The 27,883-nt window shown below is 38.5% G+C and overlaps 2 protein-coding genes across 2 annotated transcripts; both read left to right on the plus strand.

Moving 5' to 3' along the window:
• The first annotated feature begins 808 nt into the window (after positions 1-808).
• On the plus strand, positions 809-17,635 carry LOC131218149 (expansin-A15-like). Its single transcript, XM_058212829.1, has 3 exons — positions 809-904; positions 6,030-6,098; positions 16,110-17,635. The coding sequence occupies exons 1-3, from the start codon at positions 809-811 to the stop codon at positions 16,755-16,757; spliced, it is 813 nt and encodes a 270-aa protein (XP_058068812.1). The 3' UTR covers positions 16,758-17,635.
• A 4,867-nt stretch (positions 17,636-22,502) lies between these two features.
• LOC131218150 (uncharacterized) lies at positions 22,503-27,153 on the plus strand. Its single transcript, XM_058212830.1, has 6 exons — positions 22,503-22,599; positions 24,048-24,247; positions 25,759-25,803; positions 25,885-25,938; positions 26,967-27,033; positions 27,110-27,153. Exons 1-5 carry the CDS (start codon positions 22,503-22,505, stop codon positions 26,976-26,978), a joined length of 408 nt encoding a protein of 135 aa, XP_058068813.1. The 3' UTR covers positions 26,979-27,033; positions 27,110-27,153.
• Positions 27,154-27,883: the final 730 nt, after the last annotated feature.

A 27,883-nucleotide genomic window follows, 5' to 3' on the forward strand; every position in this document is an offset into this window, starting at 1 on the left:
TTCTGTTTCCTCCAACATAGACTCAACTGAAGTCGGGGCCCAAACACAGTATACTTGTTGGATGTCGCCGATTTGTCCTTAGATCTCCCTCAGTGCAGTCTCCCACGGGACCTCGTTCTCTGCCGTCACCTCGGAAGCTTTCCCGCTCCTTCTTTTCTCCAGCGTGTGGCATAAGTCAAAGTTAACGAGCGTAGTGGTTCTCGCGGTGTGCATGGGTGCATGACTATGCTGCCCTGGTCGTTGCTTAACTATGTGCGAGTCGTCAGGCACTTGAGGGGGTCGAGAGAGCTTGGTTATCGTGGCTACTTTCTCCCTATGGTCGGGAGGTGAATTCTGTCTTTCCAGTATTTGCATTATGTTGTTTATGTTGCCAGCTAGGGCCTCTACCTGATTTTCCAATGAGACGGGTCATCCTCCCCGATTACGAGACCTTTGCATGGCCATCGCAGTGAGAGAGTTGATATGATGTTGCGAGGGTGGATCTTGAAGATCCACAGGTCACTCTTTTGATATAGGGGTTTGTGCATCAATGGCAGGCCAGGACTTCGTCCTCCCTTTAGCCATTATAGGGCAGATGGAGATATGACAAGCGAATTGGGAATGGCTTCCCTGTCGTTCCCACATACGGCGCAGTATGTGCCTTATCCACATCGCGAGACCTATCATAATGTATGTGTCTTATCGGCATCGTTATCTGTTTTATATGATCAGACCTAAATTGAAGCATATCCAAAGCTCAAGTATACCACACCATCGGCAGATTACATAGCTGCATATTCTAAGGGAAGGAAACTCATCGGCAAATTACATGGCCCGGCAAGTAAGCGGCTCCCAATCCCATTCTTTCTTCGATACTCTTTTTGAACTTCCACACCAGGTCAGAGGTTCTATCTTTCTTGATAAGGTTGGTCTTGGTTCGATTAAGTCACTGTGAAGTTTTGTTTCCTTGTGCAGTCTTTGGTTTCTTTCATGATAGGCCCCTAATTTATGTATTGGGGTGCCCGAATGTACAAGTACTTATTTTAATGAAATGAAAATAGATTCACCAAAAAAAAAAAAAAAAGTATACCACACAACAGGAAAAAGTATGACTTCAACGCTTACCATTAAAAACTCCCCGAGGGCAACAGAAATTTTGAATCAATCTGATATTTCTTTTTTCCCTTCATCCCTGCTTTTGGGACATTATGAACACGTTGGATGAGAAATAAACATGATTGTGGACACTTGGGAAGGATTCAACGGAAAATGTCATCATCTCACTGTTTCGTGTGTTGTGGTTGATATTTGTATAAGCTTCAATTTTGACATCATGCCATTATTATGATCCAAAAAATAGGCTACTGAACACTTCAGTGGCGATGATGCTACTGAAATGATGTGGTCGCGTTTCATTGGCGCAAAACTTGGGGCTCGGTTGAAAGCATTTAATGCCCCTCTGTCACAGAAAAGAAAGGCCGTTTACTAGCCGCGTTTGTACTCGACCACGGAAAACCTTATTTTCTTTCTTTTTCCTTCTCCCACCGGTCCTCTCTACCAATCTCTCTGTTTTCCTTGTGATGGACACATCTCGAGCTTCAGTATTTCTCCTGATAAAAGAATACAATAAAGTCCCTTCTGCAAGTTGAGGATAGACGTGGCTGATAAGCCGTGGACATTCCCAGTGGCCCTAGCTTCTAAATCATACATCAAACTGAACAAATTCGAATTACTGAAAAATCATGCCCCTAATCATCAAAAGAAAATCCCAACTCTTAGAAAGATTTGGGGGAAAAAAAGATAATTTAGAATTTACTATGTGTCGCGCGCAGGAAAACAGAGAAAGGAAGAGAGGCATGTTGCGGAGGGAAAAATGAAGAAATTCAATTGGGTTGTACAGAGTAAACTTTGATGGCCCCATCGTGTCTGTATGAGGTTTATCCACGCCGTCCATCCATTTTTACAATTGATTGGAGCGGTTAAGCCCAAAATTGAAGTATATCCAGATCTCAAGTGGACCATACCACAGGAAACAGTGGGAATAATGATTTCCACCGTTGAAACCTTTTTAGGGCCCACAGTTATGTTTATTTGTCATTCAACTTATTCAAAAGATCACAAAGACATGGATTAAAAGAAATTATAAATATCAGCTTGATCCAAAACTTCTGTGGCCTCCAAAATTTTTTTAACCGTAGACATTCAATTTACACTGTTTCCTATGATGTGGTCCACTTGAGATTTGTACACGATTCGTTTTTAGTCTCATTCTCTTAAAATGTCTGGTAGTATGGATGGACGGAGTGGATAAAATACATATAGAGTTTACTGTGGCGTTCTGAGTTACTCAGTACCGGTTAAGTATCAACGCGGCCAGTAAACGGCGTTTCAGTTTTTGACGGAGGAGCATTAAATGCTTTCAACGGAGCCCCACTTTCGGGCCAATGAAACGCGACCACATCACTTTGTAGCAATATCGCTACGGAAGTATTCAGTAGCGAACCCACGAGAAAATGACCACTGTAGACAAAACCTTTTACCCAGCGGTTTTTATGTTGGAATACAAACTTAAGTTACCAACTTCGACTAGCACGTGCGGACAGCGACGTTGAGGACGAAACTACCCCTCCTTTTCACTTTCACTGCGAAGACGAGCGCTGACGCTCCTCCAACTGACAGTTGTGCGAGCGGTGTAAAAGAGATCAAAGTTACATGGCCCCACAGCTATGTATTTATTATATCCACAACGTTCATCCATATTTCGAGATCATTTCGGAGCATTATCCAAAAAAAGAAAATCATATCCAATGATTAACTGGGCCACACCACACAGAGCAGCGGAAAATTGATTTTCATCGTTAAAACTTTTGTAGGGCCCACCATAACATTTATTGTCCATCCAATCTATTCATAAGGCCACAAAGACCTGGATGAAGAGGAAAATCGATTTTCATAATGATCCAAAACTTGTGTGGCCCCTAAAAGGGTTTCAACTGTAGACGTTCAAGTAGAATGGTAACGGCGTGAGGACAGCGATACGGATATAGCTACGGTTAAAATCCGTAGCTATAGCAGTAAGTCGGCGATCAATCGTAGATTCCAGGATTCCACCGCAAGTTGCTATCCCTATCGACGATTAATCGTGAACTTTGCGATTCCACCCCCGATCTATAGTTATGGATTATAACCGTAGCTATAACCGTAGCTATAGTCGTATCCCACCACAAGTTGTTGTCCCTATTGGCGATTAATCGTAAACCTTGCAATTCCACCCCCGATCTATGGCTACGGATTATAACCGTTGCTATAACCGTAGCTATAGCCGTATGCCAACACACTTTCTTTTTTTTTCTTTTTTTTTTTACATGGAGAATTTTATTCTACCTACATTTTTTTCTAACACATATTTATATAAATATGTAAATATAAGAATATAAAAAAAAAATCTCTTTTTTTTTTTTTCATTTCTTTCTTTATTCATATAATAAGAATATTTTCTAAACCCAAATTAGTTACTTAACGTACCATATATAATTTTAGGGCTGAAAGTTGGGCGGGCTCAACCCGACCAACTTGTGACTGACCTGACATTGGGTTGGGCTTGATCAAGATGTATCGAGTTTGGTCTTGGGGTTGGGCCATACAAACAACAACTCAATAAAACTTGGGTTGGGCTTGGGTTGAAGTCTTGGAAATTGCCAGGAAATGCATGGAAATGACCGTGAAATGAAGGAAAATGACCATGAAATGTATGGAAATGACCGTGAAATAAAGGGAAATGACCATGAAATGCATGGAAATGACCGTGAAATGAAATGGAATCGCTAGGATTGACCGTGAAATGCATGAAAATGACCATGAAGTGAAAGGAAATGACCGTGAAATGCATGGAAATGACCGTGAAATGAAACGGAATTGTCGGGATTGACCGTGAAATGAAACGGAATCGCCGGGATTGACCATGAAATGCATGGAAATGACCGTGAAATGAAACGGAATCGCTGGGATTGCCCGTGAAATGCATGGAAATGACCATGAAGTGACAAACTGGAAATTGAGCGGGACAAACTAGAAATTGAGCGGGCCAAACTGAAAATTGAGTGGGCCAAACTGGAAATTAAGCGGGCCAAACTGGAAATTGAGTGGGCAAACATGGAAATGAGCGGGACAAACTAGAATTTCAGCGGGCAACATGAAATTGAGCGGCAAACATGGAAATGAGCGGACAAACTGAAAAATGAACATTTCCATCGAAATTGAGCGGGCCAAACTAAAATTTGAGCGGGACAAATTGGAAATTGAGCGGGACAAACTGGAAAATGAGCGGGCCAAACTGAAAAATGAGCGGGCCAAACTGAAAATTGAGCGGGATAAACTGGAAATTGAGCGGGACAAATTGAAAATTGAGCGGGCAAACATAAAAATGAGCGGGACAAACTAGAATTTCAGCGGGCCAAATTGGAAATCGAGTGGGCAAACATGGAAATGAGCAGGACAAACTGAAAATTGAGCGGGACAAACTAGAAATTGAGCGAGGCAAACTGGAAATTAAGCGGGCCAAACTGAAATTTGAGTGGGCCAAACTGAAATTTGAGCGGGACAAACTGAAAATTGAGCGGGATAAATTGGAAATTGAGTGAGATAAATTGAAAATTGAGCGGGCAAACATGGAAATGAGCGGGACAAACTAGAATTTCAGCGGGCCAAACTGAAAATTGAGCGAGCAAACATGGAAATGAGCAGGACAAACTAAAAATTCGAGTGTTACAAGCTGGAAAATGAGCGGGCCAAACTGAAAAATGAGCAGAACAAACTGAAAAATGAGCGGGCCAAACTGGTAATTAAGGAATCTTAAGCACTTTCGTGGGTCCTAAAGGCAACCATCAGCAGTTTGGATAACTGAACAATGGCCCCCACGTGTAGAACTCCTTAAATCCTGAATGACATGTTGTATAAGCTTTAACAAACACTTCAAAAACCAAAACATGGCATACTATATTAGCTCAACCAATAGCTATTAAAAACACAATTGAATCTCTAAAAATATAAAAATAAGAAAAGACCTAAAAAGGGCCACAATCAACTGAAACCAAAACTTTTGTAGAAAACATAATCTTAGAAAAATCATAGACAACAAAGAAGAAGATTAATTGGATAACAAAGATTGATCAATCAATATGATTTTATATATTTATGCTCCATCGACAATAGGGCCCACAATAAATTAGCATTTCTGTATGATATAATCAACTGCATCTCTCCAAAAGTACCAGCTATCAGGGAATTTTGGAAGGTGAAATCCTTCCAACTATCAATTGTCTCATGTGGATTGATATCTCAAAATTTTCTATGATGAATTGGCTGATGCATAATGCAAAACTGAAAGCGTCATCTCATGAGAGCATAGGCCAGGGATTTTTTCGATGGATTAGAGAGACTAAGTTTGGGGAGAGACGCAAGATAACCTGTCAATGGAGATCATAGTTGAACAGAAAAGGGTAATTAGAGGTGCTTAGAAAAGAAAATTAACATCCTCAAATGATATTCTTGTTATTCCACTAATGCTACTCTGGATGTTCATTAAAAGCTCATGTTTTCTATGTAAGTAGAAAAGCTTTGAAAGAAAGGAAAGATTAGTGGGGTTAGATGTCCAACTCTACTGTGTTTATCAAACAAAATATGCAATTTACATAAAATACACCTAAGTAAAGTTGGTTTTATTTCCTCATGATATCTGAAAAGTGGGGTCCTCAATCTCTTCATCATAGATTCCTATGAAAAGTTGGGTTTATTTCCTCAAGATATCTGAAAATTGCAAAAAGCACTAATCAAAAGAGTCTAGAGTTGGATATCTTCTGGCAATTGCCATGAAACTTGATTGAATTTCTGGAAACCTTTATCAATTTCTGGTAAGCTTATCTTATGTTTTTGTTGCTAGAAAATCATGAAAGTATATAATTCCTAGAATTCCTCAATCGTTACTGTTAGTCCATATCACTATCAGATGCGCATTCCAAGCATGTAAACGCGAAGCCTATTCATTATTGCAGATAGTGGTTGAGACAGGTCTTATTGGAAGACAAGCCAGTGGATCTGTTACCATAACTGATGGGGAAACTGTAAGTTGCTATGTTTTCTTTATGTAGGCATGATTTATTTTCCCTTGTAAGAAATAGATTCTTTCATATGCATATTACTCCTTTTAGTTGGGGATTTATTTTAGTGCTCAACTAGTAGTCCTTGGAATATTCATTTGAGCGGGACAAACTGGAAATTGAGCGGGACAAACTGAAAATTTAGCGGGCCAAACTGGACATTGAGCAGGACAAACTGGAAATTGAGTGGGCCAAACTGAAAATTGAGCAGGCCAAACTGGAAATTGAGCGGGCCAAACTGGAAAATGAGCGGGACAAACTAGAAAATGACTGGAAAATGAGCGGGCCAAACTGGAAAATGAGCGGGACAAACTGAAAAATGAGCGAGACAAACTGAAAAATGAGCGGTACAAAATGGGAATTGAGCGGGCCAAACTGGAAAATGACGAGCCAAACTGGAAAATGAGCGGGATAAACTGGAAATTGAGCGGGCAAACATGGAAATGAGCGGGACAAACTAGAATTTTAGCGGGCCAAACTGGAAATTGAGCGAGGCAATCTAGGATTTGAGCGAGGAAAGCTAGAAATTGAGCGAGGGAACCTACAACAATGCCGACGCTGAGACTGTGCGGCATTTCTACACTTCAATTTGAAATCCAAACATAAAGTCACTGACCTTTGACCTAGCATTCGAAAATTCCCTGATACCCTTTAAGGTGACTGACATTAAGAGGATTTCTGGGGTGCCACACGGGACAGTGATTGTTCGACATAGGGATTCGAAGCAGTCCAAGTATAGGGACGAGAGGACTGTTCAGATTTGTGGCGAACCTAAAAATTGGATGATCATGTAATAATGGTGTGGGGCTGATCATGTTTGCATGTGAGTTGAGTTGGTAATCAAATGTGGGCTTAATTGTGTTTGCATGTGAGTTGGCAATAATGTATCGGTGGGTTCTGTGCTATTTTGTGCTACCAACTACTAAGCATGGCATATCTTGTGTGTGGGTGTTTTGTGGTTGGCCGTTTGTTTGGCAACTGCTGTTCCATGATCCTACTTTGCTTGCTTGCCCTCACCCTTTCGACAATCTGCCATTTAAGGGCCAATCCCAAATCACTATGAGAAGGAATAAGATAATGATGATGCCGATGGCAGTGGCAACGATCAAGAATAGCAAAGCACGGATAAAGACTAGGTTAGAAAATCCCAACGAACCAAAACTAGGAGATTTTCCATCTAACCTGCCTTTTATTTTATTTTATTTTATTTTATCTATGCATACACTTGTGCCACTATATTCATGAAAGTCTGGGAAAACCTTAGAAGAGTCTAAGATCATGTTTTAATTCCTCATGTTTTTCACTCCCCGCCTAGAAGTTGGGGCAAGATTTATGACCAAAAGGAATTCATGGGAAATGTAAAAACCAACCAAGAACTGATTTATTTTTTATTTTGCCTAGAAACTAAGGAATTACTAAGCTAAGAAATGTAAAACTCAGCAACCAAAAATTTTCCTCACATAATGAATGTATTTTATTCAAGCCCACCATTCATCTTTTCAACTCATTTTCAAGCTTGAATCCGAAAATGAGGCAGATCCAAATCTAAGGTGGGCCACACCATAGTAAATTACGTAATCTAAGGTGGACCCCTGACTCTCCTCTTTTATGTAGTAATACTTGGTGGCCTTATCCTGTGTCGATTTTCTTTTGGATTGTTGGAAGCTGGCATTCTGAATCAGGTCAAGATGATCTCTTAGTTTTTTCATATACCTTCTAATATTTGGTCATCTGTGACTTGATGCAACAACTCATTGGAAGGATGATAATCATCTATAGGAAATTAAGGATAGCATTCGTTCCTTGTAAGTACTGAAAGTATTGAACGATGACAGACTATAGTAAGTTTTCGTAGATGCAACATGCTAGTGTCTTTATGTGTGCACATGCATGTATAAGTGCTTTTGTGGCATGCATATGTAGCACTTATACGAAATTCATGTTTATCTTGGGGTTGTTTGGTTAGCCTTGAAGTTGTATTCAGATAGAACTTTTTGAATGCATTTGTCTAGCTACGCTTGTTCGAAGCTTCTTGTATGGATAAGCAAATCTTCAAATTTTAAAGATGCTGGAGAACGAGATGGAGGATAGCAGGAGTGGCACCATTAAGACAAGTGATGTATACTATGACGTTCTTCCCTCCTTTGTACACTACTTGTACACTAACACCCATTTGTTGTTAGTGAGTCCATACATATTTATGTTGAAAGCACTAAAAAATGAGAGTACCAAGCTTCTTTAAGCTACCTCAATAGTATGTAGAAAACGGGGACATAAAACATGCATATGAAAAAGATTTTGGTCAGTTGGGGTTCTCCCCAAGTTGATGAAAGAAAGAAAATAGATGGATTCTTGCTTCTTCCAAGCTGCATTTGCAGTTCTACTGACAGTTCTTGGCCTTAGCACCATGATCTGATGAACATTTGCATTGCATGCAGTCTGCAATACTTATCCATTTATGTCGTCAAACCTGTACTTTTTTCTTTTAAGTTGTTTCTTTATTTCTTAGCATATACTTTGAAGGACAAAAATCCTTCATATCAGTGACCTTGCTTTGATTTTGTATTATGATTCAATAACGATCACTTGAATGGGTTGCTTTCGAGTTTCAACACTTGATGTAAAAGTGCATTTGGATTTCATAGTTCCCATGGTTGTCATAATTCATTGCAGAACATATTGACATAGGATGGTCTTGGTGGTGTGGGCTGTTTTTTGCCTATTTTGCATCTTCTATTTCTCTTGATTTGGTTACGTTAGGTCACTCTTTTCTAATCTTGCTGGCTAGAAGATAGTCTCTTCTTTGTTTGGTTGAGCTATCAGTGCTAGCAACAAAGAGGTTCATTTTTATTTATTTTTACTGGATTTCATATTTTGTTCATCATCCACATGATTTAGTGATTATGTTGTTGTGGTACGATGCAGTTAATAGAGAAGGTGAAACTCTCATGGCATAAAGCATCAACAAGTCTATTTTTACGCAAACAAGCATATGGTTTTAGTGGAAGTTAAACACATTGAACTTGATTTCCTAAACCTAAACCTTAACGTATTCTCAATTCCCTAAACCTATAACCTAAACATATAACCTAAAACCTAAACCTAAATCTAAAACCTAAATGTATTCTTAAATCCCTAAACGTAAACCTACACCTAATCCTAATCTCAACTCCCTAACTTAAACCTAAACCTAAACTTGAAAACCCAGACCTAAACCCGATCCCGAACCCGAACTTGATTGATGTAATAATGTAGCCCAATCACATGGCAACAAACAAGAAAATCTTGCTTTGTTGGCAAGCATACTCGAACTCAATCATCACAATGCATCAATTTCCATCTCCACTATCTCTTACAGCATAGATTATTTGAGATTTTGGATTTATCTCATTTTTAGAGTCATGTCCTAACACAATATGATAATATTAATAGACAAGGTGGATTTGTCACCAACATTATTCCAAGACCCATATAACTTCTCCTTATAAGTTGGGTAGGACACATGCAACTTGAGCCATCAAAGGAGATAAGGATCACCTCTCATATGTTCTCTCTCTTTTCATTTGTTTTTTCCATAGGATTGTGTATGTATATATATATATATATATATATATATATATATATATATATATATATATATATATATATATATTAAAACTAGATTAGGCTCAACCTAGACTATACTTAATTGAACCCAACCAATTTTAACTAGATCTAAGATGATGAACTCGTCTAGCCTCAATTTCAAGTTTGGCCCGCTCAATTTCTAGTTTGGGGTCAAATTGGAAATTGAGTGGGACAAACTGAAAATTGAGCAGGCCAAACTGAAAATTGAGCGGGATAAACTGGAAATTGAGCGGGCGTCACTCAATTCTTCAGTTCCCTCGCTGAATTTCTAGGTTCCCTCGCTAAATTCCTAGGTTCCCTCACCAAGCACACTGGAAGGATTGCAAATCTAGGGGGTTTCTAATCTTGGGGGTTCCAAATCCAGGGTTTTACAAATCCACGCTCCCAACTAGGCCCAAGGATTGTTAAGTAGCTGTAATTTTTGAGGCGTAAACGATCCATGCTGATTAGTAAATATGGATGGACAGATTTGCACCTCACACTGCCAAGTGTACTGGGTATAGATGGCTTTACCATACTCCGATTTTTTCCTCTCCTCTATGTCATCGCCCTTTGGATATGCCCACTACAAGTTCAACCGGAATACGTAGATGCGCCGAACGCACTGAAGCAAGCCCACCCATCGGCCAACCGACACACTCATGTTGAATGTATACCGTCGGTTATCATTGTTTCAACCGTCCATTTCTTTATACATGCCTGACCCACCCAACCAACAAAAATTTTAAGAAACAGAAAATTCACCATCAGAACCACCTTTATGAGCGCCCATGATCCCACAAGGATGTGGTTTGGTCGGTGACCCCAGCACCAGCCAGATAGTTGGTGTCAAAGCTATGTGAGCCACACCATTATGTATGTGTTTTATCAACAATCTATCCAATTTATTTCAGCTCATTTTAGGCTATGAGCCAAAAAATGAGGCAGATCTAAAGCTCAAGTGAACTACCCCACAAAAAACTGTGGGGATTGAATGCTTACTGTTGGAAACTTCTTTAACGCACACAAAAGCTTTGGATCAAGTTGATATTTGTGTTCACCCATCGTACATCGTGTGAACTCATGAGCAGGTTAGATAGCAAATAACCATCACTTTAGGCCCTGGGAAGGTTTCAAATGTGGACATCATTCTCACTATTGTATCTTGTGGTTTGATCCACCTGAGCTTTGGATCGCTTCATTTTTGGACTCATGCCTTAAAATGAGCTGAAAGAATGGATGAACAGCATGGATTAAACACATACTTCATAGTGGGGCCCACAGCTTTTGCACTAGATAGCTGGCTCATGTTGGGTCACCTACTAGTTTTTAATGGTGGATATTCAGTCAACATTGTGTTCTTGTAGTATGGTTCACCTTAGATTTGTACGTCTCATTTTTTGTCTTATGCCATAAAATGAGCCGGCTAAATGATTGAACTGAGAGGATAAAAGAGATACATCATCATGGAGCTCACAGATCAGCTAATTGGCTGGTGCTGCGGTCAATAGCCTAATTACATCCTTGATCGTGCGTCAGTAATCAGCAGTCTTATTCTAGTTTCGATGGACTGCTTTCGATAGATGAGCCTGATTAGCCAGGGTTTAGAACATATGAAAGCCTAATTAGCCAGGGTTTAGATTCATGGTCATTTCAATGCACTTGACGGTCAATTCCCTTCACTTCACGGTCATTTCCACGCATTTCACGTTCAATTTGCTTCACTTCATGGTCATTTTCATGCATTTCACGGTCAATTTCGACGATTCCGTTTAGATTCACGGTCATTTCGATGCACTTCACGGTCAATTCCCTTCACTTTGAGGTCATTTCCATGCATTTGACAGTCAATCCCGCTGATTTTATTTCCAAGTTTTATCGGTTGGTGTTTGTATGATGGCATATCGAGGGTTTAGAACATATGGAAGCCTAATGGACAATAGGGTATTTTCTCGTATTCCTCTTGGTTTTTCCTCTCTGTAGTTTCGGGATGCCTCTACACTGAGAGAGTTCCTCTTTTTATAAAGAGAATCTGAGAGAATTATGAAGAGTTGGTTTACAATAGGGATAAGGTCTTTGTATCCAACCTCATCTCTATCCCCTTTCAATTAGATCCCAATTTGAGAGAGAGGCATGCACATAGATAAAAGGATATCTACTCAGAGATATTCCATGGGAAAACCATGTAGGACCCGCTCAATTTCCAGTTTGTCTCGCTCAATTTTCAGTTTGGCCTGCTCAATTTCTAGTTTATCCCGCTTAATTTTCAGTTTGTCCCACTCAATTTTCAGTTTGGCCCGCTCAATTTTCAGTTTGTCCCGCTCAATTTCTAGTAAATTTCCTTCACTTCATGGTCATTTTCATGCATTTCACGGTCAATTCACTTAACTTCACGGTCATTTCCACGCATTTCACGGTCATTTCTAGCGATTTCGTTTAGATTCACGGTCATTTCGATGCACTTCACGGTCAATTCCCTTCACTTCACGGTCATTTCCACGCATTTCACATTCAATTCGCTTCACTTCACGGTCATTTTCATGCATTTCACAGTCAATTCCAACGATTCCGTTTAGATTCACGATCATTTCCATGCACTTTACGATCAATTCCCTTCACTTCACAGTCATTTCCATGCATTCCATGGTCAATTCGCTTCATTTCACGATCATTTCCAACGATTCCGTTTAGATTCGTCGTCATTTCGATACACTTCACGATCATTTCCACGCATTTCACGGTCAATTTGCTTAACTTCACGGTCATTTCCATGCATTTCACAGTCAATTTCGACGATTCCGTTTAGATTCAAGGTCATTTTGATACACTTCATGGTCAATTCCTTTCACTTCACGGTTATTTCCATGCATTTGACGGTCAATCCCGGTGATTCCGTTTCCAAGTTTTATTAGGTTGGTATTTGTATGGCCCAACCCCAAGACCAAACCCGATACATCCTACCCAAGCCCAACCCAATGTTGTATGGGTCACAAGTGAACCCGCCCAACTTTCAGCCCTAAAATCATATATGGTACGTCAAGTAACTAATTTTGGTTTAGAAGATATTCTTGTTATATGAATAAAGAAAGAAATGAAAAAAGGTGAGAAATTTTTTTTATATGCTTATATATACATATTTATATAAATATGTGTTAGAGAAAAATGTAGGTAGAATAAAATTCTAAATGTAAAAAAAATTAAAAAAAATTTAAAAAGAAAAGTATACATGATACGGCTATAGCTACGGTTATAATCCGTATCCATAGCTTTTTGTTTGAATCTGGGATTAATCCCGGATTCCGCGATCCATCCCCAAATCGTACAGCAAGCTGCGATGGAATCCCGGAATCCGCGATTCATCCAGGATTTATTATTATTTTTTTTTATGAAATTTTCGTTGCTTCTGTGGGCCCCACCATAAGGTTTGTGTTATATCCAAACCGTCCATCTATTTGGCGAGCTCATATTAAGGCTTGAGACAAAAAATAAGACAGATCTAACTATCAAGTGGACCACACTGTAAAAGGCAGTGGGAAATTGAACGTCTACCATTGAAACCCTTTAAAGGGTTACAGAAGTATTGGATCACTATGAAATTTGTTTTTCCTCTTCATCCAGGCCTTTGTGATCTTATGAATAGATTGGATGGAAAATAAATGTTATGGTGGACCCTACAAAAGTTTTAACGGTGAAAATCAATTTCTCCGCTGCTCTTTGTGGTGTGGTCCAGTTGATCTTTGGATATGATTTTTTTTGGGGATAATGCTCCGAAATGATCTCGAAATACGGATGAACGTTGTGGATATAATAAATATATAGCTGTGGGGCCATGTAACTTTGATCTCTTTTAAGCCGTTCGTACAACTCTCAGTTGGAGGAGCGTCAGCGCTCGTCTTCGCGGTGAAAAGGAGGGGTAGTTTCGTCCTCAAAGTCGCTGTCCGCACGTGCTAGTCTAAGTTGGTAACTAAGGTTTGTATTCCTTCATAAAAACCGCTGGATAAAAGGTTTTGTCTACAGTGGTCATTTTCTCCGAATCCACGCCCGAAAAAGAGATGAATGGCGTGGATAAGACACGCATATCACAGTGGCCCCCACAGAATTTACTGAGTACGCTTTAGCTTTCTATGTTAGTACGCAATCCGCTTCGGCAAAGATCTATTTTAGTTACGAGAAATACCACTGAGCACTCTAAGTTCTAGTGCTCCTAGAGGCATCGTAGCTCTTAGTCTACTCAGTGAATCTGCATGGTCAATCAAGTCAATAATATATTTCATGGCCCATGGACATGCAACTAAAAAATCCACACTGATGGGATGATCTAATCCATCTCTGATTTGGGTTTTTTTTTTCTTGATTAGCTATATATCCCTTTTCCTAGCTTTAGATGGAATGGCTAAGATTGCCTAATAAGAGTACTTGCTTAGAATTATAGGCAATCCGCCACCGGACCTATTTCGTGCAAATGATCTCAACCGTCCATAAGAAAGGCAATTGATCAAATAGTTGTCCGTCAAATCAGTATGATTTTAATATGGTAGCCCATGAAATGGGTCACAGATCAAATGAACCGTTTAGATCAATCAATTGGATTGTCAAAGGGTCCCAATACAACTAAGAGCAGCATTACTTATTTCCTTTATTAAATATTCACGAATCTGTATATTTGTTTCCCTTAATGTAGAGATTGGCCAGCCAAACAATCTCTAATATAGAAATTATGATTTATTAGGATTTATTTTTTGCGAATAATATCCCTTTCTCTAATATCTATAAATACCACTTGCTTAAGCTTATTTTCACAAAGTGAGTAGCGAGATAGCTAAAATGGGTCGATTTGTGTGTGTTTTGGGGGTTATGTCCATGGCGCTCTTCTTACTCGTAGCACGTGTGTCCACCCAAGCATGGTTGGATGCACATGCCACTTTCTACGGTGATGATAATGGTGGCGATACCATGCGTAAGTTCATGGGTCCTTTTACTTCATGCATTGGCATTTTAATCTTCGTAATCCAACGGTTAAGATGCGGCCTTGGTGTGGGTCCATAGTTTTTTTATTTTTTATTTTTTTATCCACCGATTTAAAATGATGTCTTTAGTTTTGGTTCCCAATACAATCTAGTGGATTACGTGTATGGAAGCCATCCCATGCATCTAAATGGTTTGGTATGCAAAACTCACAGCTACCGGATGGTATGTGGGGCCCACATGACATGTGCCTTGCATTCAATCTGTCAGACAAATGTAAACCAGCATTATTATTAGACGAACCAAAAAAATAGGTTGAATCCAATCGTAAGTTGGGCCCATTCATTTTTTATTTTTTTACTACACCATTCAAAATATCTCAATTGAAATCTAGCACATCTGATAATCTGATTGACCTAATGTTTTGATCGTGTTGTGACCATCGTATGACCGAAAACGGATTGGCTACTCCCCTTGTCACCAGCCCGGTGGCTGTTGGTCGGCGCTCCGTGGCCCCACCATGATGTATGTGTTTCATCCATTCCGTTTAATAATTTTTACAGATCATTTTAGGGCTTGATCCAAAAGATGAGAGGGATATAAATCTTCGGACCACACCACAGTAAAACAATAGTGATTGGATATCCACCATTAAAATCCTCCTAAGGCCCACTGTAGTATTTATTTGACATCCAATCTGTTGATTAGGTCATAGAGACCCAGATGAAGGGAAAAACCAAATATCAGCTTGATCCAAAACTTTTATGGCCCTCAAAAAGTTTTTAATGGTCCACGTTCATTCAACACTGTTTCCTGTAACGTGGTACACTTGAGATTGGGATATACCTAATTTTTGGTCTCATATCATAAAATGATATAGAAAAATAGATGAACAGCATGGATGAAACACATACATCATGGTGGGGTCCACAGAGCACCGACCACCAGCCACAGTGGGAGTAGCCAATCCGTTTCCCGTATGACCCATACTTATAATGGGCTACATGTTTTACACATGGCACGTGGGCCCCACAAACCTTCAACATCCTTACTTTTTTAAGGAAAAAAATAAACAAATGGGGGCATTTTTGTAATTTCATCCCTCAGGAATTTTGCAGACAGAATCCTTTTGATCTTCATGATGGGGCCTACCATTTTCATGATATGGATATCTTACACGTGGCATATTGGAAGGAATGGTTAGTCTACATGAAAAATCATCATGTGGTCACTTGTATGTAATCAATTCCCTTCTTAAGCACCCAAAATCCAGGATGGAATCAACGGCATGGATCATGGACAATGGGCCTATTAGTAGATTTCAACATGTCACAACCATCTAATTTCGAAAGAACATATATTTAAGGACCTACATGTCTCCAATACTACATTTTTACAAATTAGAATCTCTCTCTAATACAAAAAACCTCCCATGCAACAGAAGGAGCTTGTGGCTACGGTGATCTCTTCAAGCAAGGATACGGCCTAGCAACAACAGCTCTCAGCACAGCCCTCTTCAACAACGGGTTAACCTGCGGTGCATGCTTCGAAATCAAATGCGTCAATGACCCTCAATGGTGCTTACCTGGCTCAGTCATTGTCACCGCTACAAACTTCTGCCCACCCAACTACTCGAAGCCTAACGATAACTGGTGCAACCCACCACTCAAACACTTCGATCTTTCCAAACCCATGTTCAAGAAAATTGCAATCGAGAAGGCAGGGATCGTTCCCGTCCAGTTCCACCGTGTCACATGCTTCAAGAAGGGCGGTGTGAAGTTCGACATCAAAGGAAACCCTAACTTCAACTTGGTGTTAGTTTGGAATGTTGGTGGGGTCGGTGACGTTACAAATGTCAAGATCAAGGGCACTAACACTGGTTGGATACAGATGTCTCGTAACTGGGGCCAAAACTGGCAGACGGGGACGGTTTTGCGAGGGCAGGGGTTGTCCTTTCAAGTGACTACTAGTGATGGACGGATGATAGAGTCTGATAATGTTGCACCTGCTAACTGGCAATTTGGACAGACCTTTGAAGGTAAACAGTTCTAATTCCACGTCTAACGTTATGTTAGAAGATTATGAGTTTGAAAATTTGAAGGCTACGATTGTGGGAATTTATGGAGGGCTGAAATGAGTTCTCTTTTGTAATGTGAGTACTTTTGGAATAATAAAAAATGAATGGTTGAATTTCGTTTTGAATATATTGTGATGGGGAGTAATGATGTAGTATGAATTTCTTGTGCAATATTAGGGGTTGAGACATGTTTATTTTGGATGGGATTTGTGTCTAGTTGGCCACCTGATGAATGAATGTCAGAGATCCCAAACATTATTATCACTATCAGAGTACATGCCCTGGACCAAAAATTAGCATTTGTAGCTGATTAGCAGGTAGATCTTAGTTTTATTACATAAATGGGTGGTTAGAAATGAAGTCCAAAAAAATGTGGGGCCCATTGTCATGTATGTGGCTTATCCACACTGCCCATTTGTTATTCCAGCTGAATTTAGGGAATGAGCTCAAAAATGAGGCAGATCCAAATCTCAAGTGGTCCACACCATAGGAAATAATGGGAATTCAACACCTATCATTAAAAACTTCCTGGGGCCTCAGAAGTTTTGGATCAAGCTGATATTAATTTGTATTTTCCCCTAACCCATATCTGTGTGACCCTACCATGATGGACAAATTAAGGCTCATGCTGGATAAATTAAGTCTCAGGAACAGATTAGATGACGAATAGACCTCATTATATATGGGACAATGATGGACAAATTAAGGCATTGTTTCATTTCATATGGGTTACTCATATGAGTTATTATTGCGTTCGATCTGCTTCATTTTGTAGGCTCATGCTCCAAAATGTACTAATAAAACAGATGAAAGATATGAATATATGATATATATTACCGTGGGGCCCACGTATTTAAGCAACACTTTTAGACCCATTTTTAAAGTGAAATTACTCGCTCATTTACAAGCCATGTAAAAAGTGTGGAGATACCTCGTTTCAACAGATGAGGTCTTGGTATCGATCCTTAGTGGGGTGGCTAACATGGAGTGTGTGTACTAACAAGCTAACCCAAAAAAAAAATAAAAAAAAATAAAAAAAAGCCATATAAAAAAGTAATAATTACTCATATACCTGGAAAATCAATCCTTCCATTGAGGCAGTGAAAGCAGTCTCGACAGGGACGCGGATTAGCCACTAACAGGCTGAGGAATGAGACTGGCCACCGAAGTTGTGTCACCGAGTTCTGTGGGCCCTACAATGATGTATGTGTTATATCCACACTGATCATACATTTGGAGAGATCATTTTACAGCATGAACTAAAGAATGAGGCAGATCCAAAGCTGAAGTGGACCCCACCACAGAAAACAATGGAGAGAGTGACGGTCACTGTTGAAACCTTCCCGAGGGTCCACCATGACGTTTATTTGAGATCCAATCTGTTCATGTGTTAACCCACACATGAAAGAAGGGAAAACACAAATATCAGCTTGATCGAAAACTCTTGTGGCCCTTAGAAGTTTTTAATGGTTCTCCCCATTGTTTTCTGTGGTGGGGTCCAGTAGCTTTTGATCTGACTCATTCTTTGCTCATGCATGCCTTACCATGATTTCTTCAAATTGATGGACAGTATGGATACAAAAAATACATCATGGTGGGCCCGACAGAACTTGGTAAAGTCACTCAGTAGCAAGTCTCGCTATTCACCCCGTCAGTAGCTAAATCGCATCCGACTGGCCAGGGTCCGGATGTTCATGAAACCTGACAGGCAACCCAACCTACCTCATATAATTACAGGGGGGTAGGAACCTAATATTGGCCTTAATTTAAAAATGATGGGAAGCAATCCCTACCAGGCAACTAAGCCACAATTGGACTGATGCATGTACCTAGCCATGCACACATATCATCCATTGATGCGACCTTATAAAGAAAGACAAAGTATATTGTCAAACTATCCTACAACTTTGGTAATGCTTCTTTATTTTATATTATAAGTCTAGGATCTTACTAAACCATGTAACTAAATTACCTCCATCTCCCCACTCAATATGTCCATCCATCTTTAATTTAGTTTTCGTACAAATCAAGTTATAGACTACAAAATCTTAACGGTTAGAATTACCATTAAGTGTAATAAAAATATTTTAGCATTTACGGTAAAAAAAATCAATAGCCGAAAACATTCATAAAATTATTTAAAGCCTCTTGAGACACTAATACTCGTAAAAAATCACTTGATGAATGGCCTGATCTGCTATAGTTGAAAACATTCATAACCGTAAGAGTGTATTTATGAGACAAGTATATCTTTTATTGTTACCAAACCTTTGCCACGTGTACGAACCTTATATATTTATGATAAGTTGAGCATGCTTGATATATATGCTCTAGTTCAAAGGAGAGCATTGACAATGAAATTTTGTACCTAGTTGAAGAAGCGTTTGGCAAAGATGAATAGGTAAAATAATGCGATGAATTAAGTTGGACCTTTGGGTTTAATATTATATAAGATACCCCAGTGTACCATACATGCAGTGTACATGCTTCTTTAATATATATATATATGAAATAAGTATTAGGGTTTGGTGTATCTTACAACCATCATCCTCTCTTCCCACACGGCTTCCACTACGTGAAAAATGGAAAAAAAGGACGGATTTAGAGACGGTTCTGGACCGTCTCTATAATTGCTTGGTTTAAAGTCGCTTAAAGACGGCCGTATAGTGTCTCTAAAATTTTAGACGGCCCCTGACTGTCCTTAATATTGTCTTAAAAATTTGAACGTCCACAAATCATTTAAGACGGTCATTGACTGTCTTATATAGGTCATTTGAGACGGTCATTGGCCGTCTGCATTAGAGACGGTCCTTGACCGTCTTATATGAGGTCATCTGAGATGGTCATTGGCCGTCTGCATTAGAGACAGTCATTGGCCGTCTTTTACTTGCAATTTGAGACTGTCAAAGACCGTCTCTAATAGAGACGGTCCTTAGCCGTCTTACAACCCTGTAAAAGACCGTCTTTATTAGAGACCGTCAAAGACCGTCTTTATTAGAGACGGTCAAGGACTGTCTCTATTAGAGACGGCCCTAAATCGTCTCTATTAGAGACGGTCCTAAACCGTCTTGTAGCCTTGTCAAAGACCGTCTCTATTACAGACTGTCAATGACCGTCTCGACCGTATCTAATGCTCAGGTAAAAAATTAAAAGCCTCAAAAAAATTATGAATTTCGAAAAAAAAATAGTTGAGAAGCTTAGAAAAATAATTAATAATGTTTAAGAAAAATTTAAATTTTGAAAAAAAAAGCTGTAATTTTATAAAAATCTAGATTTTGAAAAAAAAATTAAGAACTTTGAATAATGTTGATAATTTTGAAAAAAAAAATCGATAAAAATATGATATTTTGAAGAAGAAAATTTAAAAAATTAAATAAATTTGTAAAAAAATTGATTAAATGTAAAAAAAAAAAATATTAAAAAAAAAAAGAAAACTAGGTTTTGTATTTTGACAACAAAAAATGAAAAGTTATATAACAAAAGTGAGATTTAAAAAAATGATATTTTTAAAAAGAAAATTTAAGAAATTAAAAAAAATTGTGAAAAAATTGACAAAACTTGATTTTGATGATGTAAAAAATATATATTTTAAAAAAGAAAAGTAGATTTTGTATTTTGACAAGAAAAATTGAAAAGTTAGATAACAAAAGTGAGATTTTGATGATGTGTTGTTTCTCCAACCCATTTTTGGGCCGGGTATAAAAAATTGTGTAGATTTAAATCTGGACCACACCATTGGAGAGAATGATAATATAATACCTCGCCATTAAAAATTATAAAGAGCCCATCGTAAGGTTTTAGTAATGTTTATTTGCAATCCAACTTGTTGATAATGTAAAGGAGATCTAGATGAAGGTAAACTACAAAGATCAAATTGATCCAAAACTTTTATGGCCATTAAAAGGTTTTTAATGGTTATTCATCATTGTTTTGATTGGTATGGCCCACCCGAGATTATTTAGTTCTTGTGATTTGAAATTACATCCTAAAATCTGATGAAAAAATATATGGACCATGTCCATATACATAAAACATATCAAGGTGGGCCCTACACGGTTAGAGTAACACCCATGGAGTTACCTAAATAGTGAAATGGTACTATAAGGTCACCTCATGGGAACTTCCCATGAGGTTAATCTGTGTGGGCCCCATCATGATGTGTGTAGAACATCAACACCATGCATTTGATGTGTCCCCTTTAAGTCCAAAAATCAGTCATATATGAGACTTAGGTGGGCCATGACATCTAAAACTATGTGAAAACATCCCTAAAACATATAAAAGCATTTGGTGGGGCCAACATGAGTTTTGGATGTGTATGAAACTTGGTCCGACTCCTCATCCAAGTGGGACACACATAATGAATGGGCTGGATCTATGAACCACATCTAGGTGGACCCAATAAATGATTATGAATGTTTTAATGGGAGGGTAACCCTCTCAACTATAGTATGTGGTACTGTGTGGGCCCAACTATGATGTATGTGTTTAATCCATGCCGTCCATCTATTTTTAAAGATCATCGTATGGCATGAGACAAAAAATGAGGCATATCCCAATTTGAAATGGACCACATTACAAGAAATAGTATTGAATGACCGTCAACCATTTAAAACATTCTGGGGCCCATAAAAGTTTTGAATTGAGATGATTTTTGTTTTTCCCCTTCATCTAAGCCTGTATGACCTAATAAACAGATTGGATGCCAAATAAAGAGTACAGTGGGCCTTACATAGGATTTTAATGATGGATATCCAATCACTATTGTTTTCATGTGGTGTGGCCCACCTAATATTTATATACCTCTCAATTTTGGGCCCCACCATGATGTATGTTTTATATCCACACCTTCCATCCATTTGGAGAGATCATTTTAGGATAATATCCAAAGATAAATCTAAAGCTCCAGTGGACCCCAACACAGAAAACAGTGGGGATAGTGACACCCACCATTAAAAACTGTTTAAGGACCACGAAAGTTTTAGATCAAGCTAATATTTGTGTTTTACCTTATTTCATGTTTTTTTTAAACTTCTGAACAGGTTGGATTTCAAATAAAATTTATGGTGGGCCTTAGGATAGTTTCAACGGTGGGAATCACTCTCCTCACTACTTTCTGTGGTGAGGTCCACTACATCCTTTTATCTGCCTCATTCTTTAGCTACTGGATCAGACCTAAAATAAATCTTAGAAATGGATGGACGGAGCGGATCAACAAAATACATTAAGGTGGGCTCCACAATCCCTGAATTTACGGTCAGTCTATGGCTCTGCCCAAACCCGATTTCCTGATAAAGCCTTCCCCATATGTTCAAGCGGTCAAAACCTTTCCAGGTGGGGCCCACCGTGATGTTTGTGAGAAATCCACCCCGTCTATATATTTTGTGAGATAATTTCAGCACTTGAAACCAAAAGTGAGAAAGATACAATATTCCAGTGGGCCGCACTAAAGGAAAAGGTGGGTAGGGATATTACTACTGTTAAAACCTTCTTGGGGTCGAAAGTGATGTTTAAATGCCATCTATACCATTAATAATGTCATTCCTACTGGGATGAGCCGAAAAAACAAATATTAGCCTGATTCAAAACTCATGTGATCCCATGAATATTTAAATTGTGTACATTTAATCGTCACGTTTTTGGCCCACTCGAGTATTGGATACGGTTCTTTTTTTTTTTAATTATTATTATCTTAGTACTAAAATGAGCTTACAAAATAGATGGACGGGTGGATTGCTGACAAACACAAAGGTGTTCCCCACCCAACTTTCTGCCAAAGGCTATCGCTGGAAATCCGCATCCGCTCCACCCCGCCCGGTTCGTAGGCGGATTGGCTGGTGTACAACGCACCCGGCAACATATTTGCTGTGTTAACGTCACTAGTTCTATGGCTCCCATCATAAGGTATGAGTTATATCTAAACCATTCGTCCACTAGATGATTTCGTCGTAAGTCTTGAACCAAAAAATAAGACAAATCCAAAAATCAAGTGGACCACACTGTAAAAATCAGTGGGGATTGAACGCCTGCCATTGAAACCTATGTGGGCTCAAAATAATTTTGGATCAATATGATATTTGTTTTTTATCTTCATCTAGGTTTGTGTGACCTTATGAAAAAATTGGATGGAAAGTAAACGTTATGGTGGGCCCTATGAATGTATTTAATCGTGAGAATCATTGTCCCACTGCTATTTGTGGTGTGGTCCACTTTAGATTTGAAAATTACTCATTTTTTGTAACAAGTCCTAGAATGATCTCTCAAAATATATGAACGGTGTAGATATGATAAATAAATCATTATGGGCCATGTAACTTTGATCTCCTTTGAACCGTTCATACAACTCGGAGCTCGAAGAGCGTCAGCGCTCGTCTTCCCCCGATGGAACAGATGGGCTACTCCCCCTGCCACTAGCATGGCAGGTGGCTGTGGGTCCCACCATGATGTATGTGTTTCATCCATGCCGTCTACATATTTTTCTACATAGTTTTATAACATGAGCCTAAAAATAAGATATATCCTAATCTCAAGTGGACCACATTACAGGAAACAATGTTGATTGAATGTAGACCATTAATAACTGTTTTGGGGCCATAAAAGTTTTGGATCAAAATGATCTTCATTTTTTTTCTAATCCTATGTCTATGTGACATAATCAACATATTGGATGTTAAATAAACAGTACACTCGGCTTTAGGAGGATTTTAACGATGGATATCCAATCACTACTATTTTTCTAATGGATTTTAGCCTTAGATAAAGCTACGGATTTTAGCCGTAGCTAGTTGTCAGTGAACTCAAGTTTTTAACGGTGGACCTCCAATCACTATTGTTTTTGAATTTTGTGATCTATCCAAGATTTATTTCAAGATTAATTTTTTGGATTCGTGTTAAAATTATGTTGAGAAATGGATGGACGGAATCGATGAAACAAATAGATCATGATGGGGCCCACAGAGCCATAATAGAACCAAAGCTCTATTTACCGTTTTCATTTTTCTTATTTTTCGCTGTGAGTTTCGTAGTTAATGTAAAATAGTGGTGACTTGATCATAATAATAGTGGCTAAGATATAGAGTTATCCAGACCATCCAAATAATCGATCTATTGTAAATGGTAAATATTTATATATTTTTATTATATAATACTATATTAACCATCTAGAAATTGGTCTCATGCATGTACGACCATAATAGAGTTTGTATTATTATTTAGTGGAAAACTCACAACATATGGATTTCAAAGCCTTATCTTATTTGAAAGAGGATTCCAAAATCCATCGAGCGCCCCTCTTTTTGCACTTTTCCTCTTTTCCCTCTTTCCATCTTCCATCGAGAAATCCTCCATCGAGCGCAAAAATCCGGCCTCTGTCACAAAAATCCGGCAGTTAGTCCTACAAGACTCTTTCAGAAATCCAAGAGGGAGGAAAAGATACATTCAGCCCGATACGCGTCCCATCCGACAAGTTCCTCTCTCTCTCTCTCTCTCTCTCTCTCTCTCTCTCTCTTTCTCAATTGAAGTTTTCATCTACTTTTTTAGAGCGATTATATGGCTATTGAGAGAGTGTAAATATTTAAATTAGATGTTGGTGATGATCGTTCGTGGGTTTTAGTGTTTGATTTTGTATTTTCACCTTATTTTGTGTTATTGGGGGGTTATGAGTCTTCCTCTCTGAGGCTGACGTATTTGAGTTTATCTCTGCAATATATGGCTATGTTGTCACATTAATCTAATACAAACAAATATACAAGTGTGGAAACGAATACGGCTGCTTGTCATTGCATATTATGAATATGTATGGTACTGATACGAAGTGTGTCATTTCAATAGAATTATTTGTACCTTGTTATATATTGAATTCCCATGTCGGCCCAGCATATGATCAGAGCGGGCTGTTAGATAGGTGGATTCACCATGGATTGCTCATGATTCTAAGGATGGAGACTGCCATTTCAGTAAGGAATGCAAAATAGGTGGCCTGACCATTTTACTTCTGCCCTTCATTTTGCAGGTTGGACTGATTATCCAGTCAATCTCTGTAATTTTTGTCCATGTGCGATTACGGTGGGACCCCCGCTGCGATCGTAGGTGAACCATCTTGGGCCCTATGTAGGAATTCATGTGAAGGTACAGGAATTTGAGATGGATCATATAAATATTGGTATGGAAATGAAGAATTTATGGAAGTATTTGTTCAGTTTGTGGAAGTATGTCGCATCTTTCATAGATCCAGACCGTTGGTCTATTGTTTGCTTTTGAACTACAATTTTTTTAAAAAATATAATTGACACATTTTATCTCGAAATATGATCTATGAAGTAGCATATGCATGCAATACGAAAATGGAAAATGAAGAATGGATGTTAAGGGTTAGGATTGAAGTATTGATGCTAATACAATGAATGATGTAGTTACGGAAGCATGGGTTGCAGATGTACAGCAACATGCATGTCAGCAAACTCTCTCTCTCTCTCTCTCTCTTTTTTCACCTCTTAAGCATGTTCTACAACACATTTTTTAGGATTTGTGTGTGTGTGTGTGTGTGTGTGTGTGTGTGTGTGTGTGTGTGTGTGTGTAAGGTATAGGATCTTGTTTATGACAGGAATACCCATATGGTGGTGATAGGATTCAAGGCTAGTTTGGTTTATTAGGGCTTCTTTAGGCCTATACTATGTACACGTAATAGTTATGAGCATTATGATGATTTGGAATAAAATTTCTTAGTTTTGCTATTAATTTGGGTTGTAAGAATATTTGAAAGGTGGTTTGATGGTCTCTAGCATTAAACTAGAGGATTGTTAGGTCCTTTCTACTCTTGGGAATGTTATAGCACAAGTGATGCCATGGTCAAAATATTGGTTCAATTGTTAGCGAGGCAAACAGTAGGGATTTTCATTAGCTTTTCTCGATTGCCTTGCTGGATGGTTGTATTGCCTTTGACATTCAGCTCGTTGATGCTTTATTAATATTTTGTAGGATTCTCCTAAGAACAGGGAATTGTTGGGCGCATTTTGGGATAAGGTATATGTTTTGTTTTGTTCCTTTTACAATTCTCCATAACAAGTTTTGCTGGTATTAAGCTTTTCATTTGTGTATTTTCAGCTATCTTTGGATGAGGCAATGGAGATTGCATCATTGAAGAATGCGACACTAGAGGTGATGAGTTTGAGCAACATTTCTCATCTATATGTTATTCTCTTTCATCTTATTTCCTTGCCTTTCAAGCTATAGGGATTTATGGTTTATGATAAATTCTGCCAGTTACACCAACTTCAACCATTTGTTAATAGATATGCATGTGAAAACAGGGTAATCAAATTTTAGGATTTATGGAGTTTTATGACTTCTCATTAGTTGTGTTATTAAAAAAAAAAAATCCCCAGGAGTATGTTATTAAATTCCGCCAGTTACACCAACTTCAACCATTTATTTTTGAATTGGTTATGAACGAGTTCTTTACAAAAAGAGGTCCCCGGGAGTATGTTGTTTGTAGATGACAGTTTTGATTGATGAGACATGCGAGAGGGTAAACTCAAAGACATGCGAAGCTATCTTGAAAACCGACCTTTAAACTGAAAGAAAAGCATGAATAGAGGCAACATTGACAAGTTTATCCCCTTCTCTAGTTCATTGGAAATTTAATTTGAGACTCTTAAGCATGTATTGTTTTTGTAGTTAGATTATCCATCTATTAGTAATAATGTGTAGGTCACTTTTCCTACCTCCAAGTATGGAACCAGATCATAGTTAGCAATTTGTTCATACGTAAAACAAAATTTGGTATGGCAAATGTTTGGGTAATGTCTGAACCACACCTAATTTGACCTTATATATAAACAATCATGAAGGCTTGACCCATTACCTGGCTTACCAAGGAACTATACAATCCTAGACTTGAAGATATTGAATTACACATGGTATCCTCGTGTCCTTAGCTTGTACAGGTGGGCCATGGTCCCTTATCCTTGACCATTGATCTGATGAGCCCCACCTTTGTGGCCTTAAAGTTGTCCGGATTCAAAGATCCCAGCCATCCTACCCTTTTTAATGTAATTCTATATCGTCCAGCACATTTTGCTTATTGTTTTAGCTAGTGACTTCTTTTTCTTTTCTTTTTTATTTTTTTGATGTATTCTATTTGTATCACTTGTATTCTTACATAATCGTTTGCGATGTATTTTCAGGTGATAGAGTAAGATATGTGGGTCCACTACATTCATCTGGATTTCCTCCTCTTCATGCTTCTCAAAGGTACCTTCTCTTCTTGCATGCGCCTGTGTTGTAAGCTACACAATTTCCTATCACCTGTTCCACTTTGTTTTTGAAGGTTTTGGAAGACTGCCCTGGTGATCTTAGTTTTTGGTATTGTCAATTCCCTAAACCTATAGCTTATAACCTAAACATAAACCTTGACCTAAACCTAAACCTATAACCTATAACCTAAACCAAACCTATAAGCTAAACTCGAACCCATTCTCAAATCCCAAGACCTATAACCTAAACCTAAACCTTAACCTATAACCTATAACCTATAACCTAAACCAAAACCTATAGCCAAAACCAAAACCAAAACCAAAACCTATAACCCAAACCCGAACCCGAACCCAAACCCGAATTCCTAAACCTTAACCTAAACATATAACCTATACCTAAACCTAAAACCTTACTTATAACCTAAAACTATTCTCAAATCCTTAAACTTTAACCTATAACCTAACCTAAACCTATACTTATAACATAAAACTATTCCCAAATGCCAAAACCTATAACCTTAACCTAACCTTTCCCTAAACTTATAACCTAAACTCAATTCCCTAAACCTAAACCTATAACTTTAACTCAAATCCCTAAACCTTAACCTATAACCCAACCTAAACCTATACTTAAAACCTAAAACTATTCTCAAATCCCAAAACCTGTAACCTAAACCCGAATCCAAACCCGAACCCGAACCTGAATTCCTAAGCCTTAACCTAAACACAACCTATAACCTATAACCTAAGCCTATAACTTAAACCTATAACCTAAACTCAAATCCCTAAACCTTAACTCAAATCCGTAAACCTTAACCTATAACCCAACCTAAACCTATACTTATAAC

The sequence above is a fragment of the Magnolia sinica genome, chromosome 11 (genome assembly GCF_029962835.1).
Source record: "Magnolia sinica isolate HGM2019 chromosome 11, MsV1, whole genome shotgun sequence".
Taxonomy (NCBI): Eukaryota; Viridiplantae; Streptophyta; class Magnoliopsida; order Magnoliales; family Magnoliaceae; genus Magnolia; species Magnolia sinica.

What these genes read in the sequence shown, in the direction of transcription:
- LOC131218149 (XM_058212829.1), top strand. Translation starts at nt 809, where the DNA reads ATGGCCCGGCAAGTAAGCGGCTCCCAATCCCATTCTTTCTTCGATACT. An exon ending in GTTCTATCTTTCTTGATAAG is followed by an intron (nt 905 to 6,029) that starts GTTGGTCTTGGT and finishes TCATTATTGCAG; the next exon opens with ATAGTGGTTGAGACAGGTCT. An exon ending in CCATAACTGATGGGGAAACT is followed by an intron (nt 6,099 to 16,109) that starts GTAAGTTGCTAT and finishes TTTACAAATTAG; the next exon opens with AATCTCTCTCTAATACAAAA.
- LOC131218150 (XM_058212830.1), top strand. Translation starts at nt 22,503, where the DNA reads ATGGACGGGTGGATTGCTGACAAACACAAAGGTGTTCCCCACCCAACT. An exon ending in ATACGCGTCCCATCCGACAA is followed by an intron (nt 24,248 to 25,758) that starts GTTCCTCTCTCT and finishes AATATTTTGTAG; the next exon opens with GATTCTCCTAAGAACAGGGA. An exon ending in TGGGCGCATTTTGGGATAAG is followed by an intron (nt 25,804 to 25,884) that starts GTATATGTTTTG and finishes GTGTATTTTCAG; the next exon opens with CTATCTTTGGATGAGGCAAT.